Source organism: Embiotoca jacksoni, unplaced genomic scaffold (genome assembly GCF_022577435.1).
Source record: "Embiotoca jacksoni isolate LCO1_2020_lvr unplaced genomic scaffold, fEmbJac1.0.p SCAF_15, whole genome shotgun sequence".
Taxonomy (NCBI): domain Eukaryota; kingdom Metazoa; phylum Chordata; class Actinopteri; family Embiotocidae; genus Embiotoca; species Embiotoca jacksoni.
Genome location: NW_027185285.1, coordinates 13,916,277 through 13,932,656, shown reverse-complemented (window position 1 = coordinate 13,932,656; position 16,380 = coordinate 13,916,277). Strand labels below are relative to the sequence as shown.

The window sequence follows — 16,380 nt, the reverse complement described above, 5'->3', positions numbered from 1 at the left end:
GGTTCGTTACGTACTGCACGTAAACTACGTCAGCACGTAAACTACGTCATCACGTAAACACGCACGCCCGAGAAACAAAACACCGCGCCGTTACAAAATGCACCGAACCGTCATCGATAACGAGCCAACAACTCGTGTTTGTAGTTTGTTTGGCTCCGTAGATTCAAATGAGTTACACCTGGGACTAATAATTAATCTGCAACTGCTCTGATAGATCATTATACAAGTAATTAACTGTGGCTGTTGTCTGACAAGTTGGGTGACTTCATTGACTAATCAATTCATGAATCAAGAGAACAATTGATACGAGCAATAATCATCAGCTGAAGCTCTAAAATCAGTTAAACCAGGTAATAGCCGTGTTTCTCACAAATATATTGCATTATAGACTTCCTTCAAGTGTAAAATTGTCATTCTCCATTCATTTCAGTACAAAGTGCAGCTTTGTTAAAAGTTTTCTTTGTAAAATGCATTCAGCAATGTATGCTGTGATGAGAATAGAGTGAAATTGAATCATTTGCTCAATATTTATGTAGGATCAATGCAAGCAGGAGTACTGTAAAAGTCTTTTATTCAACATTTTGTTTCAAGGCTTAGGGGAGGGGGGCCAAGGGCAGCGAACTTGGGGAGGCCTCTACTTAATAAAATCCATCTGAGGGCAATAACGTGTATAATAAAAATGTTGGCCTTCTACATTGTATTTTGGCTTCCAAAACTTGCCCATAAAGTGTGTATCCAATGTGACCATTCAATTACTTCTACAATTTGTCGATTTATCTTTCAAAACAAAAAAAATAAAAGCCAGCCCTTTCGCAGTTTTCCTCCAAAGTCATATAAGTAGTAGTAGTATTGTATGTTAAGACTGCAGTCTTCTGTGTCCTGTGGAGCAACAGTTTGTACCTCGGCATCGGATGTCAGCAAATTTTGATGAGCATTTGCATCACTCTCGTCCACTTAAAGAATGTACAGATGAAGATTTTGCGACTTAAAAAACACAAACCAAGAGGGAGGAGAATTTGTGCTCCCTGAAATCCCAGTTCCGTTCTTCTTAGTTGTCGAGGGTAAAGAAAGAGACGGGGCTTGCTATGGTCCAGAGTTTAGACATGAGATTTGCATTCTGTGTTAGACTGGCCAACAGGGCTAACTTTCTGGCTAACAGAGGGCTGATGGAGGAAAAGTTCTTGAGGATAATGGGTGGAAAAAAGCGACGGCGTCATCACGAGAAAGACTAGGACTTCTTGGAGTCCTGTGTGTTGCGTTTTTTGAGGTCACTCAGGTCCACTGGTGTGAAAGCTGCAAGAGAAGACAGAAGCAAGTTGGAAAATGGCCCGTTGTTAACAGATTTAATCCTTTCATGTGATATAAAAAAAAAAAATCCACACACTACAAAGTTCCACTGTAACTTACAATGTAGGTTAGGATTTGGGCTCTTCTCCACATACTCCTGTGGTCCACGGTCATTACGTTCGCTATTCTGTGTTGATCTGATGTCTCTGAGCACACACTGCCAGGCTGTGAGAGAGGAAACACATTTGTTACATTCAGGACGTCCTGCCCTGGAAACTTGTCGGTTAGCGACATGACAAAGCACAATAACTGAATGTCGATCGTTGACTTCATGAAGGTGAGACGTGGGTAGTTTAAAAGCCTAATGTCACTGCATCTGAGACCGTGTGCTGCCATTTGGTAACTTGTGAACGCGCTCTTTAGCGCTTCTCTAAGTGAGTGGCCGAATAAGAATGAAAATGAAACAAAATACTTCGTACTCTTTTGAATATTGATGGTTGAACTGAGCGCTGAAACGTAATGTGAAGTGTGAATATCAACACTACAGTGTCCGTCACCGTCCAAGCACACCGACCCATCTCATCAGCTGCTTTTCCACCAAATGGTAACGGTTTAACTTGCCTTGACTCTACTCGCTTTTTTGGGGGGTTTTCCATCACGCAAAAGTTGTGGATAGAACCTGGTACAGTTTTCGGTACCACTTTTGTTGACGTTCCAAGCGAGCTAAACCGACACCAAAAGGTAACATGAACACACCGCAGCATAAACCCTCCGCCAGGCTAATATAGCGGCTGCATTTTTTTTTTTTTTTTTTTTTTTAATTCGCTGGACGAATATAGATATTATAACTCCATAGGACATCATGAAATCCGCATCACAAAAGAGTCATGGGTCCCTCTGCCTTGCAAATGAAAATAGTTTTCGCACTGACTAGCAGTGTTGAGGATAACAGACAGTTTAGTGGCGTCTTGCGTTGTGGGGACAGAAAGTTCACTGAAAATGGCAAAAATGTTGTAATGCCCTTGCTGTTTACAAATACCTGTTAAACTCATTAAATATTAAAATGTTATGTTTAAGATACACTACTACATTATTAAAAGTACCGCATGCCCACTATAATGTTACTTAAAAGGAAGACTGTTTAGCTCACCTTAAATATGTAATACAGGTTTTATAATCAATGCCAATAAAACAGCAGCTACACAATACACTTTTCCTCTTTTTGAATGAAATTAACCTTACTGGCAATTTACACTCAAATATTTACATCTAAAATGATGAGAATGACTTGGATCGTGTTTATTTGCTGCACATTGCAGATGTTGCTCAAAGTTCTGGTTTGGACAATTTCCAGAACTGCACCATGTCTTTTTATTAATGTCCCTGCATTTAGTATTTTGATTTGTTTACTGATGAGCTTCAACCGAAGATTTTTTTTAAACTAAATTTTGCACTATTATGTCCCTGTTATGGAGTCGGACAAAATGATTCATCTACAACAGATCTACCAATGATCACCTACTTAATTTAAGTGGGCAACCATGTTCAGAAATAAGAAAGGAACGTCAGAAATTCAAACATTAAAGATCTAAACAGTCAAAGTAAAACAAAACAAAACAAAAAAGGTCAAAGTTTATTGTACTGCAGCAGCTTTTAATAGCTTACAGAAATAAACTTAGACTCAAGCAGTTCCTAGGCAACACAATGAAGCTTTATATCTGAAAAAAAACTGCCATTAAAATCCTCAGATTAGTCCTAAAGCAGGGGTGTCAAACTCATTTTAGTCAAGGGGCCACATACTGCCCACTTTGATCTCAAGTGGGCCAGACCAGTAAAATCATAGCATAATAACGCATACATAACAACAATATTTCTCTATGTTTAAATCATTGGTGAAGGTTTTTGGATGATAAACCCTATTTTAAGGTCTTTCTACAATAAACTAGAAACATGAAGACCAAAAACTCAGACATCAGCCCACTGTTTATCTACCCGGGCTCTCCTCTGCAGATTCCCTCGCTTTGTGACGCGTTTGACGTCAAACACGTCACAAAGCGAGCAGCGAGCGCTGCTGCCTCCGGAACAGATGTCGCATTTACGCTGTTTTTGAAGCAATTACTGGATCGATTAAAAAAAATTACAAAACGTTTGTACTCATAAACCTCCATATTCTCATAGAAATGCAATTTATGTCTTTCTGTAATTTTCACACTTAGCAAAGTCATCCGTGGGGCCGAGCTGGACCCCCTGGCGGGCCGGATGCGGCCCACGGGCCGTATGTTTGACACCCCTGTCCTAAAGGAAACTTGACGCGTCAGTGGAAGATGGCTTTACTTACTATCATGTATGAAGCGCACATTTTCTTCATGTGCAGGGGTAAAGAGCTCCCCACTGTTAGTGGGGGATCGGGGGCTCGAAGTCCTTTTGTAACTATTCACCATCCTGGGAGCTGATGAGCTTCACAAACAGGAACACAGCAAAGTTAGCAGCGCGCACACACACACACACACACACACACACACACACACACACACACACACACATACACACACATGTCCTTTAATCACAGTTTACTCTGAACTAAACACAATATTCTTGTGTGTGTCAGACCCGAAAGCACACTGCATTTAAATGAAACACGATCAGTCGTTAAATGGCTGGTTTGAACTGTGCTTTATGATTTGAGGGAAGTGTTTCCAGACCTGGTCATTCTGTTTGCAGTCTGTACTCGCTCCTCGCTCCTCTGTGGTGAGTCGACTTGACGGAAGATAAAAGGTTCAAACGTCCTCAGCTGAATTCTGACAACAAACAACAGTGACAGCTGAAATATTCCCACATGATCTCAGAAGTCAGTTTCAACGTTACACACACACACACACACACAGTTACATCCGAGTGGAAGCAGGAAGCTGCTTAGCCCCAGCGGGACATTTGTAAGCTAGCTTTTCTCTGGTCAATGACTTAATGGTATCATCGGAAGTGTTCAGGTAAACATGCCCACGGGGGGGTTACCTCCTTTCTATCGAGCCGTGGGACGCCACGCGTCCGAGACAAGAACAGATACTGACGTGAGCGAAACAAGGAGCTTTTGTTTACGTTTTTGACCAGAGCAGCTCCAGTGATGTTAGCATCCGGCTACGGAGCCAAACACACCGCGATAACCAACCGATTGTCTTTTACTGGCTTCGTCCCCGAAGCACGTTTCTGCTTTCGGGACGCGCGTCCCGCGGCAGTTTGCGTCCCGTTGAGCAGCTAGCTGCAAATCTGATGATACAATCAATCCGGCTAGCTAGGTTTAGCCGTGGAGCTAGTTAGCTGCTGACAGACATCGTCTCGTCGTAACGTTAATTTGAAACAGCTCCCGGTCGTGCTGACGGTCAAACGGATCCTTCACAGACCTCCGGCGGCGTTAACGTGAACAAACGAGTGTCGGGATGTCCAACGAACCTTTTTGTATTCGTTCCTTTCGATTTCTTTACTGGGAGACTGTACGCCGTCAGACCTGTCTAAAACGTTGCCAATGCCAACCAATCATTTCCGGGAAAGGAGCCGGAAGTGAAAGCTCCCTTTTCCAAAAATAATAATAACAATAACTAGTTGTAGTATTAGTAACCGGCTTCCTCCCACCATCTAAACACATGTTAATTGGTGATTTTAAAAAATTAAAAAAATTAAAAAATGCCCTCATCCCTTCAGGATACAGCGGGCATAGATCGTATTAGTATTAGTATTATTATTATTTTCATTAATATTATAAAAACATTATGTGCACCTAAAGTATCTTAATTTTGGTAGAAAAGAGGAGGCTACTTCAGCAGCAGATAACTGTATCTGTTTGTTGCTGCTACTGTATTTCTTGTTGCTCTCATTTAAGGATATGAGGATGTAGGCCTGTGTTTGATATCTTTTTATTTTGACAAACTATGGCCATTTTAAAGGAACAGCAACAAAAACCTGATTAAAGTTAAGGGCATGTATCCCAGGTAATGTTGTAGCTATACTTTAGACATAAAACAAGATGGCTGAAGAATTTCAATTTGATGTGATGGTGTTTAAAATGATGTGTTCTCTCTAATTCTTGTAATATTCATGTTTCTTAAATAGACCACAACAGTAACTCAGTCATATTTATAAAACATTTATTTATTTATGAAAATGTAGAAAAATAGTCATTGAAAAGAAAATTATAAAACTTTCATTGCTGACATTTGTATTTTTACTACAGAAAACACAAGTAATACATTTGGGAAAAATACTGCAGCAGTGGAAGAGCTTGTACAATATAAACCTACCTTTTTGTTTCCTGACCATTCATTTATTTGGATGATCCTTATTCTGCCCAGCAGTAAGGATACTTAAGTCTTTCTATAAAACAGATTCATCTCAGCCCAAAGTCTTCGTTTGAACACATATGTTTGCAGAGTGCAAACAGCAATGTAAAAAGGGACTGCTTGGCACCAGCTGACACAATACTGGATTATACTTAGCTAGTAAAGATGACATTCGGATTTGGTGACATGTATTGTGTTACATGAACGATAGTCACAGATGAACATATACAGCACTGACACTGGCAGTATGGCAAAAAAAACAATGCACAAAATACATCAAACATAATGAAATAACATAAAATAGCCACCAGAAAAAGCTTAATGGAGTATTACTTTAAAAATATAATTTTAAAATGATATAACAGTGCAACAGTTTGTGCAACACTTTTGAGACTAACAAATAGAATCTTGTTTTACAGGATCAGTGACATGACACGCGTCGGTAATGTCCTTCTGCTCTGTCAAGTCTGTTTGGTATTGTATACTGTCGCTATACTCATCTTACTTTTGTATTCTTTGTGGTTGTTCTCTCTTGGGCCCATTTGGCACCCAATCACACACAGCCGGTCTCAAATAGTTTGGCCAGATCTTGGCAGTCTGGGTCAATAAGATCAGCAGGCTTCTCTCCACTTTCATTCTCTGCCTCTGTGCTGGCTCCCATTGACAGCAGATACCTGAGGGAAACATGAAGTAAAACATTAGCAAAGAAATGAGAGATTCCAAGTACAAAAAATATATATAAAGCATGCCATAGTTTATCATATGTGTAACTAATCTAAACTCTTTGACCTCATGTCAAAATGAAAAGTCATATTAGTTGACCTGTATGTCTCTTGGATCAGTTTGTGATACTCTTCTCATTTTGACATTGTAAATTCTCTACTATCCAGTGTGTTCCCCGTCTGTTTGTCGTCGGCTCATATTAGGCTGAATAGTAGGTTCTGTGACAGTTTATTTGTGTCACTATCTTGTGTTTTTTTTTTTCAAGATGATGAGTCATATTTTTTATGCCATTGTCAATGTTCAGAATCAAACTGCCATGTACCAATAAATTTTGCATGGTAAAGTCATTGCAGTTAAGTGACCGCTTACTCCCTCTTTAATGGCTCTTTCAAGCATGCATCGGCTATGTCATGTATACAATATGTCTTATGCCAATTTTGAGTTTCACACTGGTGTGGTTTCAAAAGCTTCCAACTGTTCGATATTTAAATAGCTGCTGTTTGTCTTTTGTTTGTTACCTGGCAATTTCTGGGTAGCCGTCACTGCAGGCCATGTGAAGAGGCGTCCAGCCATCCTCGTCTCTCTGATGGACATCAGCACCATATTTCACCAGCAGCTTCACCACTTCCAAGTTTCCTGTTAGCACAGCTTCATGTAGTGCTGCCATACCTGCACAGACAGCCACATCAGTCTCCAGCAGCAGCACTGCTATTCACAGCTCAATTCACTGTTTAACAGCTAATTACTGCCATCAAAACTGTTCGTGGTATTATTTATAATTTCAAATATTATTTCCAAGATTAGGGCCATTGCAGATCATTGCCATTGGGTGTAAAAACTAAAATCCGTGGAGAATTGGCTCACCTGAGTGGAATAGTGTATCCACACGGACCTTCCTTGCCCTCATGAACCGACCAATTTGCTCTAAATCTCCTCGTCGAACAATATCCTGGAAGATGATGTCATTGGGGAAGTGCACAGTCCTCTTTGCAGGTGTGACAGGTATCACAGGTGCAGGTTTCTCCTTTGCTGCTGTGCGATGTGTTGAACTGTATCGTGACCCTTTACTGTATGAAGGGACGTATGTTGATGCAGATTTGGAAGTGGATGTGTACTGTGATGGGGTGTAATATGTGGTGCTGTACTGTGTCGGGGTGTACTTTGATGTTGAGGTGTATGTGGGTGTGTAGAGCGTTGGTGTGTAGTGTGAGGGGGTGTAATGGGTGGGAGTGTGGTATGTTGGTGTGTACTGTGAACTGCGTGTGTACGTTGACACTGGTACATGGTAGTTGTACTTCATCCCTGCAGTGGCTCTGTCACCCCCAGTGCTCTTCGCTCGGGAGGAGGGAAGTGAGAAATCCAAGGGAACAGAACAATCCAATAAAAGAGCAGGATCCTTTGCTTTGTGTCCTTCTTGTCCTCGCCTTGCTTTATCCTTTTAGTGTGGAGCTTGTGCAGCTCCTGCTGTTACCAGTCAATGCGAGAACTTTTCAAATCCTTTGCTTCACTTCACTATGTCCAAATCCACTTCTTTTAGACTGTATGGTCATCGTTTTCTCGCCGGCTGTTCATGTCTCCCACCTGAGTAAGAAATAATTTGTTGCACAATATATTTGCTGGTGTACAGAAACGTTGTCTGATGGCGGCCGGGAAGAGAGGGTCTCTATATACCCTCTGTAGGGCTATTTTGAGGTCTAATATCCAGTGACTTCAGCTTAGAAATGAGTGGCCTTTGTGCGGCTCCTCCCACTGTGTGATCACATGCCCACTGACACGGCACCCACCCCTAGATCATAAAAAATGTTGACAACCGAAGTGTTCCCTTTGAGTCCCGCTTGAGACATGAATGTTCCCACATAAACATCTAAACAACTATGATCAATATTAGATGTAAATATTATGAGATGACACTGACCCCTGTACACCTTAAATCCCCTGGATGCTTTAAAGATAAGTTAGTTTCCTATGTTAAACTACCACATGCAGTTATACAGTACGTGTCACTTATTGGTGAATCATGTTGGTGTTATAAATAACAGAGCAGTATTGCTGGACTTATAAACAGAATTAAACAGTGTCAGCACATGATTTCAATGAATATGTGTTGTTGATTTGTCTCCTTACATCACACTTCATGGCCCAATGTAATCTTGGGCTTAACAGAGACATTAGAAAATGATTTGAAAATATTTATAACATTATTTTTACTAAAGAGGAGATTTTAAGGTAGATCTGTCCTAATGTTTATACTCTTGTGTTTTCATAATCCTTCTCATGTTCCCCATTGAACTGCAGGTCGGTCATGTGAAACCTCATGCTTGCCCTTTGCATCATAACCAGATACACCCATAAAAATCGCCCCCTGAGGAGGTCATCTGTGGGAGTGTAGTCAAAACCAACTGGGATGGTCAACGCACCAAACCTCTCCCCTGAAATGCCTCGGAAAAGTCACATGGTTGCTAGAAATGCGACTATTTACAACACGGGACTTCGGCCATGAACTGTAGAACAAAAAATACAACTTCTGTACAGATTGATACACAGCGTTGCAGTTCCTATGAACGGAAATCATGTTGGTGTGCTTCACTGTATGTGCAGCAAAGTAACCAACGTTGTATGTTTGATATATAAAAGGCAACATTTTCTTTCATCACCAGGTGACATGCATGCGTGTGAATGGTGGTGTAACACTAGTGGCACCAGCTGTCCCCAGACAGACCTCTGAGATGGGCAGAGCTGGTTATAACTGGTTCACAAAACCTTTTGGAAGAAGACTTGGGCATTTCACAGATGGTGCCAATGTAACAGAGGAAATAACATAGCTACCATCTTCAGGTTTTTGTTTCTCAACACAACTCCAACCACTTCAAGTATGACCTTGCTGCAGAGGCTGTTGTGATTTGCAGCTATGTGTGCTTCTCTCCATATTTGAATGTATTTTAATACTCAGCCTTTGTTTTATTTATATAATCCTTCATTTGAATAGCATCTGCTCTCCCACCTTCTCCTTTATGCCCACATTTATGCTGTTTCACAGTAACTGCAGTGCTTTCAAGATCATAAATGGAGAAACATGTGGCTAGCTCTTGAATAAAAAGAGTAAACGCATCTAGTTTTCACAATATCATATGCTGTTTAGGGGCATTTCATTGGACATTTCCATTTTTGTGGGTTACACATCTAGAGGAAGGAGATTATATGATCTGTTTTATCCCAGCAGCTAATAATCAATTAAGTTCTGTTCTGTTCAGAGCTGACCACGAAGAGGATTAGAGTTGTTTATGTCTAGACAAATTCAAATGTGTTAAATATTTGAATGCTTGAGGGAAAGAGTTTCAGAAGCAGCTGTTGGCTTTCAAAGCCTCTTATATAGTATTGAGGGGCTGCGGGGGTGTCCCTGAGTAATGGTGACACACCTTCCAGCTTCTGCTGCTCCGCTCTGCAGCAACGTCCTCACCAGGAGAAACAGCATGTGGAAAGGGTTTGTTTGTTGCAGTCCAGTCTCGGACACATGCCAGAGCGAGGTGTCACACGTTCTGGATTCTTGCTATACATAGTGTCAGGCAGCCCGTCCCCAACCTACCTACCCTTTTGGGCGTATGTTATGATCTGTCAAATCACCAAGAAGTCAGAGTTCAAAACATTCAGGTGTATGGAGCATGGCCAATGACAACTGTCAGAAAAGGGACTGTTCTAATGTTAGAGGGTTCACCTCTACTTGGTGTCATCAGCTGCCTCAATGTGACTCTTTGGTCAGCCACTATGGACCACAGTTTGTATAGTAAGGATATATTCTTTATGAAATGTTTTATCACCAAAATGTTTTTGTGATAAGGCTCAGGGAAGTAGCAAACTCCCACCATGTTCATATTATATTTATTCAGTTAATTGTTCCCATTAAATTGACAGTAGATTTTATTAAACAACATAAATATGAATACACATTTTTGAATTTTTTTTCAGACTGAAGAGTAAAATGTTCCCAACAAATTCTATTGTTGAATTTTTTGCTGGCCTCAAATAAGTCAGGTTAAAGTATACAGAGACTAAAAACTGTCAAAATTAGCTCGTAATATTCCCACCAAATGATAGTGTGAATGTTAATTTTTCTAGGCAAAATGTAAACTCCTCGCCTGACTTCAGTTTTCTGCTGTGAATAACAATCTGGGTACTCGTCCCGTATTAACGTTGGCACAGCCACTCTGAAGCGCAGACCAATTAGCGTCCAGCATCGGTGGGTAACCGCGTTTGTCCCGCCCCTCCATCACTGTGATTGGACGGCTGGTGACAGCGACGAGAGCAATTCTCGGCGATCGGATAAAAAAACACTCTGAACGCTCGGCGCAGAACAAACACTCAGCATCTCGTCACGCTGCTGGCGCTCATTAAAATCAACTTAAAAAAAACCTTTAGTGGACACGGTAGGTAGTTGCAGGGGTGGCAGAGTGTCGGCCGGTTTCGGCCGGTTTCGGCGCGAGCTGATTGGTTAAGATTAACCCAAGTCTACACCCAGTAGGAAGGAACCTCTGCAAACGACTCTCCATGGAGCATCCCCAGAAACCATATATTCAAATAGTGAAATTGGGTTCTGATTCGCACCAGGCAAACTTCCCTCAGGATGATAAACCCCTCAAATTTCCTAGTAACAAATAAATGAAACACCTTGGTGGTTTATTCATTTTGTTAAATCAAATATTTGTTACTTATCATGAAAAAGGGTGTTTTCAACATACATATAGAGTAAATAATGAATATAAATGGCTATAATGTTTGGCAAATCACTCAGTGGTAATGAAAACATATTTAGAATCAGCCTATTACAGCTGACCTCATAAGGCTCTCCTCTACATGATATATTAGCCAATTTCTTTTTTTTTTTTTAATTTTTTTTTTTATCAAGGTATCACTATTATTGGGGACTGTGGCCCTTCTGTTATTTGGAATTGGATCAAAACCATATTTTGAGGTTTTAAAAAAGTTCTTAATATTATTAATTTGGAAATCATTATCTGTCAGTCCCAATATTTAAACATTCATTCACAAAAAACGTTTTGTGTAGTTGAATCTGTGTACCAACATTTAACTTAGAAATAATGTAAAAACAACGTCTCCAGATTTTGCGTGAGTGAAATGAGGGCTTTACAATAGATGACTTACACCACACCACAAATTCAGACTTGTACTTGACTTTGCTGAAGCGTCCGGGCGCTTCACGGCAAGGTGTTTAGAGACAGACAATTCAGAAGATGCGAAGCTGATGCCAAAAAAATGACAATCTTAATCATGGCTTGTCACAGGGGCTTATTGTTGGGCTATACTTGTTACAAAAAAGCTAGCTATGAATTCCTTAACATGCCGCTGACTCGCATCATGCAGGTAAGACGAAAGTTGGATACGACTTTAACTTCTAAAAATAAGAGCTGTGAAGCATCCTGTCTGTGTATAGCATGTCATGAATGCAGGCTGCCATCCTCATAAACATTGTTCTTTAAAAAGGTCAATGTAACACAAGTCACATGTGTGTGTTTGTGAAATCTGTTTGCATAATCTGTACTGTATGTTAATGCAGTTTTATACAGCGTTGTTGTGACTCTTAATATTTGTCATTTTAAACAAAAGTTGGGCACAGAGCTCTCTAAATGTAGACTTGTTGCGAGCTGCTGGAAGGCATTTCATAAAAACAACTCCAGTCCTTGCCTGAGCCTCTTGAGGTTCGCCTTTTCTCAGAAACCTCATCCGCTGTTCTGGTCACATGCAGTCCCAAGGGTGACAACAAGAGCAGCCGTATGTTCCTTAACTGGCAGCATATAAACATACCTGTATCATTGGAGGACAAGCCCTGAAGGAAATAGTGTGTCTGGATCCTCTTAGGGCCAGTGGGAGATGCTTACTTAGGCTGGAAAGTATCTGGTTGCAGCACATGCAATGAGCAAAAATAAGGGAGCTGAAATCTAAATCAGGAGGCAGTAATCCTCTGGCCTGGTGTTGCCACATTCAGAGTCACTGCGTGGTTATATGGGTCCGCCATGCTCCCTCGGAGATGGTTTCCAGTCGGTGCGACCTACTGTGTGTAGACGACAGGTTAATTTTGGTAAACCAATCACTGACCACCACAGATCGTCACTGTACCATCGCCGCTGTGTCGGGATTCTCCACTTGTCCACTATAGAGTTAACAATGTAGTGTAAAGTGACCAATCCAGATGGGTCTTGTTCAGTTTATTGTCCAATATATAGTGAACAAATGGAGAATCTGAACATAGCATTGTTTGGAACTACTTTAACATTATCGCACTTAGCCATCCCCACTGACAGCTAATTGGTGTGCCCTTCAGTTGCTGAATGAACGTTAAAGCGGTTTCAAGACCATAATCACAGCCAAGACTGAAGCTGTGAGCTGAGAGACGCACAAACTGCACTTAAAGTCTGGGTCAGCTCTTGATTTGTGATTAAGATGCATTAAAGAAACAGAATATGATTTCTAGATAATTAGTAAACAGAAATTCAGTAGATTTTGTGTTATGTCTATTTCCAAGTTGGAAGAAGCCCTATATCTTAAATCTGATCTGAAGTGACATCAATATTGCTTTAAATGAAAGAAGTACTTCTTTGTGTGTTCGCAGTTAAAAAACAAATTACATTTTGTACTCTAGAGAATATCTACAGACATCTAAAGTCAGTTAATTCAGTCCTGTGATTTGTTCACTGAGAAAACAATTATCACATAAATTGTGAGTAATTTACAGCGTGCAAGTATCGGAATGCAAACTGCATTTGGGTAAAGTTTCCGCGAGTTCAGGGAGGAAAAAAGCACATTATCCTTCCCCGTCACACCCCTGGACATCGACCCATCCCAGCTGAACATGTCCGCATTCCTGGGAGTAAGTGAATCTGATCTCGAAATTGAACTGACCGACGTAGCTGATAAAGACTTATCGGTGTCTAAGTTCAAAAGCTTGACAGCTGATCTTGAAGATGTTGCCGGTCAGAAGGACCATCCTCGTCAGAGAGCACAAATGGAGCGATATTGAAAACCTCCTCAAACCCGACAAACTTGTTTGTGAAACATGGAATGCCATTATCGACACTGATATGAACATGAAGAAGTATGCATTTGGAGTCCTGTCCATCTTTGGATGGTGTCAGAAAAATGTGGTCCTCTGTTCCATTTAACAGTTTTGTGGAGTGTAACAGTTTTAAAGAGTGTATTAATATGGCAGAGGTGCAGTCTGGTGGAGGTTGGCATAAGAAAGGGCAGAGAGTTTAAACACAGACACCTCCTGACTGCGCATAACTCCACATAAACACTCTAGTATTTTCCAGTGACCCATGTAACCCAAAATTAAAAGGCTTCCAGTACAGCTGGGAATTTGCGGCCCCATGAGCGGGTTCAAATGTGTTTTATAGACTGCTTGGAATAGTAATCAGTGTGTCATCAAGTGGCCCAAATGAAGACAAGGACACCTGATAATAAAGCTCATGCCTCATTAAGGGATTCTGTTGCTGACATTGACCAAAAAGGAAGACCGCTGCTCTGTAAAGAGGGAAAATCAGTAAACAGGCGCTGCAGCTGTCCGGGACACGGTGAGGGCCAGAGAGCTCAGACTAACACAGATGGAAGTGGGAGGAGCACAGAGGCTGGCTGACTGTTTGTGTGAGGATAGAGTTACTTTAGCTGAAGCCTGCATCCATGGAAAAGGAGGTCAGAGGTTGAAAGTTGTGCTTTCTGATACATGATTGCACAATGAGGGTGTGTGTTTCAATCCGGTGATGGTCAGTGATCAGTGAACACGAGGACGTGGGACCGGTGAACCTCCTCCTCCCTGTGCTCGAACCAGGTTGTACAAGGTTACGATGAATTAATTTTCTGGATCTGTGGGAGCTTAAACAATTAAAGATGGGGGACATCAAACAGGTGGACTAACTAAATGTAACCTTTACTCAGCATACCAAGGACAATGTAGTTTCACACTTACACTTAACCTGGACTGCCTTTAGCCTTTAGCCTTTATACAGGTAATAACAAACAAAAAAATACTGTGTATATTGTGGATGTACCATATGTTTGTGATGCCAGCTTCAAAACTGACACATATCTATTTGTCTTTACTCTGATCACTTCCTATCAGGACACTGTTGGTTATGTCATAAATGTCACCTGAGGTACCGCTTTAATATCAAATGGCTGATGGGTTTTTAGGGACTAACCTGGCCCACTGCTGCTACTTATATGTAATGTCCCAGCACGACGCTTTAATGAGCCTTGTACCAAGAAGACAAATGGGTCATAAAATGCCAGCCCTTTAACAAATGACTCTGTGTCCTCCCAATTAATTTTACACTGAAGTAGTTTGAAGGCTTGGCATTAAATCAAGGTCATAGCTTGCTTGTTTTATACACCAATTCACGATTAAAATGGTCTGCGTTCTTACTGGGGAAGCAAGAAGTCATTATAAGAATAAATTTCAAATAAACAAGTGTGCTGAGGTTTTTCCAACTTCACATTTATCCTAATCTCATTACATTATTTGTTATGACACAGCTGTTTAGGGCAGCTACATGGAAATCAGGACCTTATATAACTGTTTTTCGTATTCAAAACCACAAGTATAATCTTTCCTCAAAATACCCGATAAATTAATCATGCAGCACAAAATACAGTTTGAATAAAGAAACTTCTAAAATTCTAAAAAGAAGTTTAGAATTAGAATTGCTGCACAACGTGATTCAAGTTTTATGTGAAGACAAAGTCTTTGATGGTTTAAAAGTGTAAACTGTAAAAATAAAATCCCATCCTGTACAGTTGTAATTGCACTTTGTATATTAGGAAGTGATAGTGAGTTTCTAGTGTCCAGACAGTTTGCCCTCAGTTCGGTTTTACACTGACATCTGGGACATATCATATTCTGTGACCTGCCCAGATATTTTTACTCTCACTCTTTATGTCATTGACCAAACCAACCAACCAACACTGTTGGTCTCAGAGTTGCTTGGTCTCGCAGACTCATCTCAGGCAGAGAGCCACCCACCTCTGAGCCTGGTTCGGTCAAAATTGTTCAAATGTTGGGTTCCTCTGTAATTTTGTAAGGTTCTGGTCAAGGTTCTGGACTTACATTGTGATTTGGCACTATATAAATATGATGCAAAGTATCAGCTGGGGCCTCATGTGCACCCTGAGTGCTAGGCACATAGAGAAGACCAGATAAAGAGACAGACCATCATTAAAAACTTGATGGACTTTTTTTGACAGTCCACCGGCTCACAGAGTTTGTCCCCATATCTCGGATGGTCAGCACATCCCTGATGTAAATGTTCTGGACTTATACAGCTCCTTTTCACTTCAGCGGTCACATTCATCCATTCACACACATATTCACACATGCAAGGTGCTCATCTGCCATTGGGGGAAACTTGGTATGTCTTGGCCAAGGACACTAAGGCATTCGGACAGAAGGAGCCGTGCATTCAACCACCAACATACGGTTAGTAGGCAACCTGCTCGACCATCTGCGCCACTGCCTTTACTCACCGAGAGCTATCTCCAGTGGTGGAAAGCAACACCAACTTTAAGTCTTGTTTTGCTTCTGTTTTGCCGAGAGATTCAGCCATTGTTGAGTTTACGGTTCCATTCATTATAACAAGAACTTAGAATACACTACTTCTTCTTCCTTTGATGTTAGACTGAGAGCAGACTGGATACTACAGTGACTTACTATTGCATTTTTTGGTACAAAGTGGCACTACAGACAGGGTGGGGCTGGAGCTGGCTGGTAAGCATGGTAACTTCACTAGAGATCTCTGCAGCACAAAGACAGCATGTCTTTAGCAAACTTTCAACACTGGTATTTCCTCACATTTTTACATGTAGCCCCGAGGAGTCACATTGACATTTTTTTGAGGAATGCTTTTGTATATATATCTCAATATATTTAGTTTTGCAATATTTTGCATTCCCCTGGAGTGGTTTGCAAACGTACACAATATGTTTTGTGTTTCCGCCCAACAAATTTAGCATTCTCTCGTACTTCTGCATAACCTTG

General features: G+C 40.9%; 2 protein-coding genes across 3 annotated transcripts; both read right to left on the bottom strand.

The window, feature by feature from the left end:
* Window positions 1–554: 554 nt before the first annotated feature.
* On the bottom strand, window positions 555–4,825 carry mcrip1 (MAPK regulated corepressor interacting protein 1). 2 transcript variants are annotated; one of them, XM_069149743.1, is made up of 5 exons: window positions 4,735–4,825; window positions 3,990–4,085; window positions 3,626–3,744; window positions 1,408–1,512; window positions 555–1,293 (listed from the first exon to the last, which is right to left on the bottom strand). In XM_069149743.1, exons 2-5 carry the CDS (start codon window positions 3,995–3,997, stop codon window positions 1,229–1,231), a joined length of 297 nt encoding a protein of 98 aa, XP_069005844.1. In that variant the 5' UTR covers window positions 3,998–4,085; window positions 4,735–4,825; the 3' UTR covers window positions 555–1,228. The 2 variants fall into 2 exon arrangements, with proteins under 2 accessions (XP_069005844.1, XP_069005845.1); XM_069149744.1 differs by having other exon boundaries at window positions 3,990–4,078; window positions 4,735–4,812.
* Window positions 4,826–5,412: 587 nt separating this feature from the next.
* Window positions 5,413–7,998, bottom strand: ppp1r27a (protein phosphatase 1, regulatory subunit 27a). The gene is made up of 3 exons (XM_069149742.1): window positions 7,206–7,998; window positions 6,860–7,010; window positions 5,413–6,292 (listed from the first exon to the last, which is right to left on the bottom strand). Exons 1-3 carry the CDS (start codon window positions 7,639–7,641, stop codon window positions 6,172–6,174), a joined length of 708 nt encoding a protein of 235 aa, XP_069005843.1. The 5' UTR covers window positions 7,642–7,998; the 3' UTR covers window positions 5,413–6,171.
* Between the last annotated feature and the right edge of the window lie 8,382 nt (window positions 7,999–16,380).

What these genes read in the sequence shown, in the direction of transcription:
- mcrip1 (XM_069149743.1), bottom strand. An exon ending in TGTGCGCTTCATACATGATA is followed by an intron (nt 1,513 to 3,625) that starts GTAAGTAAAGCC and finishes CCTCTCTCACAG; the next exon opens with CCTGGCAGTGTGTGCTCAGA. An exon ending in CCCAAATCCTAACCTACATT is followed by an intron (nt 1,294 to 1,407) that starts GTAAGTTACAGT and finishes CTTCTCTTGCAG; the next exon opens with CTTTCACACCAGTGGACCTG.
- ppp1r27a (XM_069149742.1), bottom strand. Translation starts at nt 7,641, where the DNA reads ATGAAGTACAACTACCATGTACCAGTGTCAACGTACACACGCAGTTCA. An exon ending in GGATACACTATTCCACTCAG is followed by an intron (nt 7,011 to 7,205) that starts GTGAGCCAATTC and finishes CTGTCTGTGCAG; the next exon opens with GTATGGCAGCACTACATGAA. An exon ending in GGCTACCCAGAAATTGCCAG is followed by an intron (nt 6,293 to 6,859) that starts GTAACAAACAAA and finishes TGTTTCCCTCAG; the next exon opens with GTATCTGCTGTCAATGGGAG.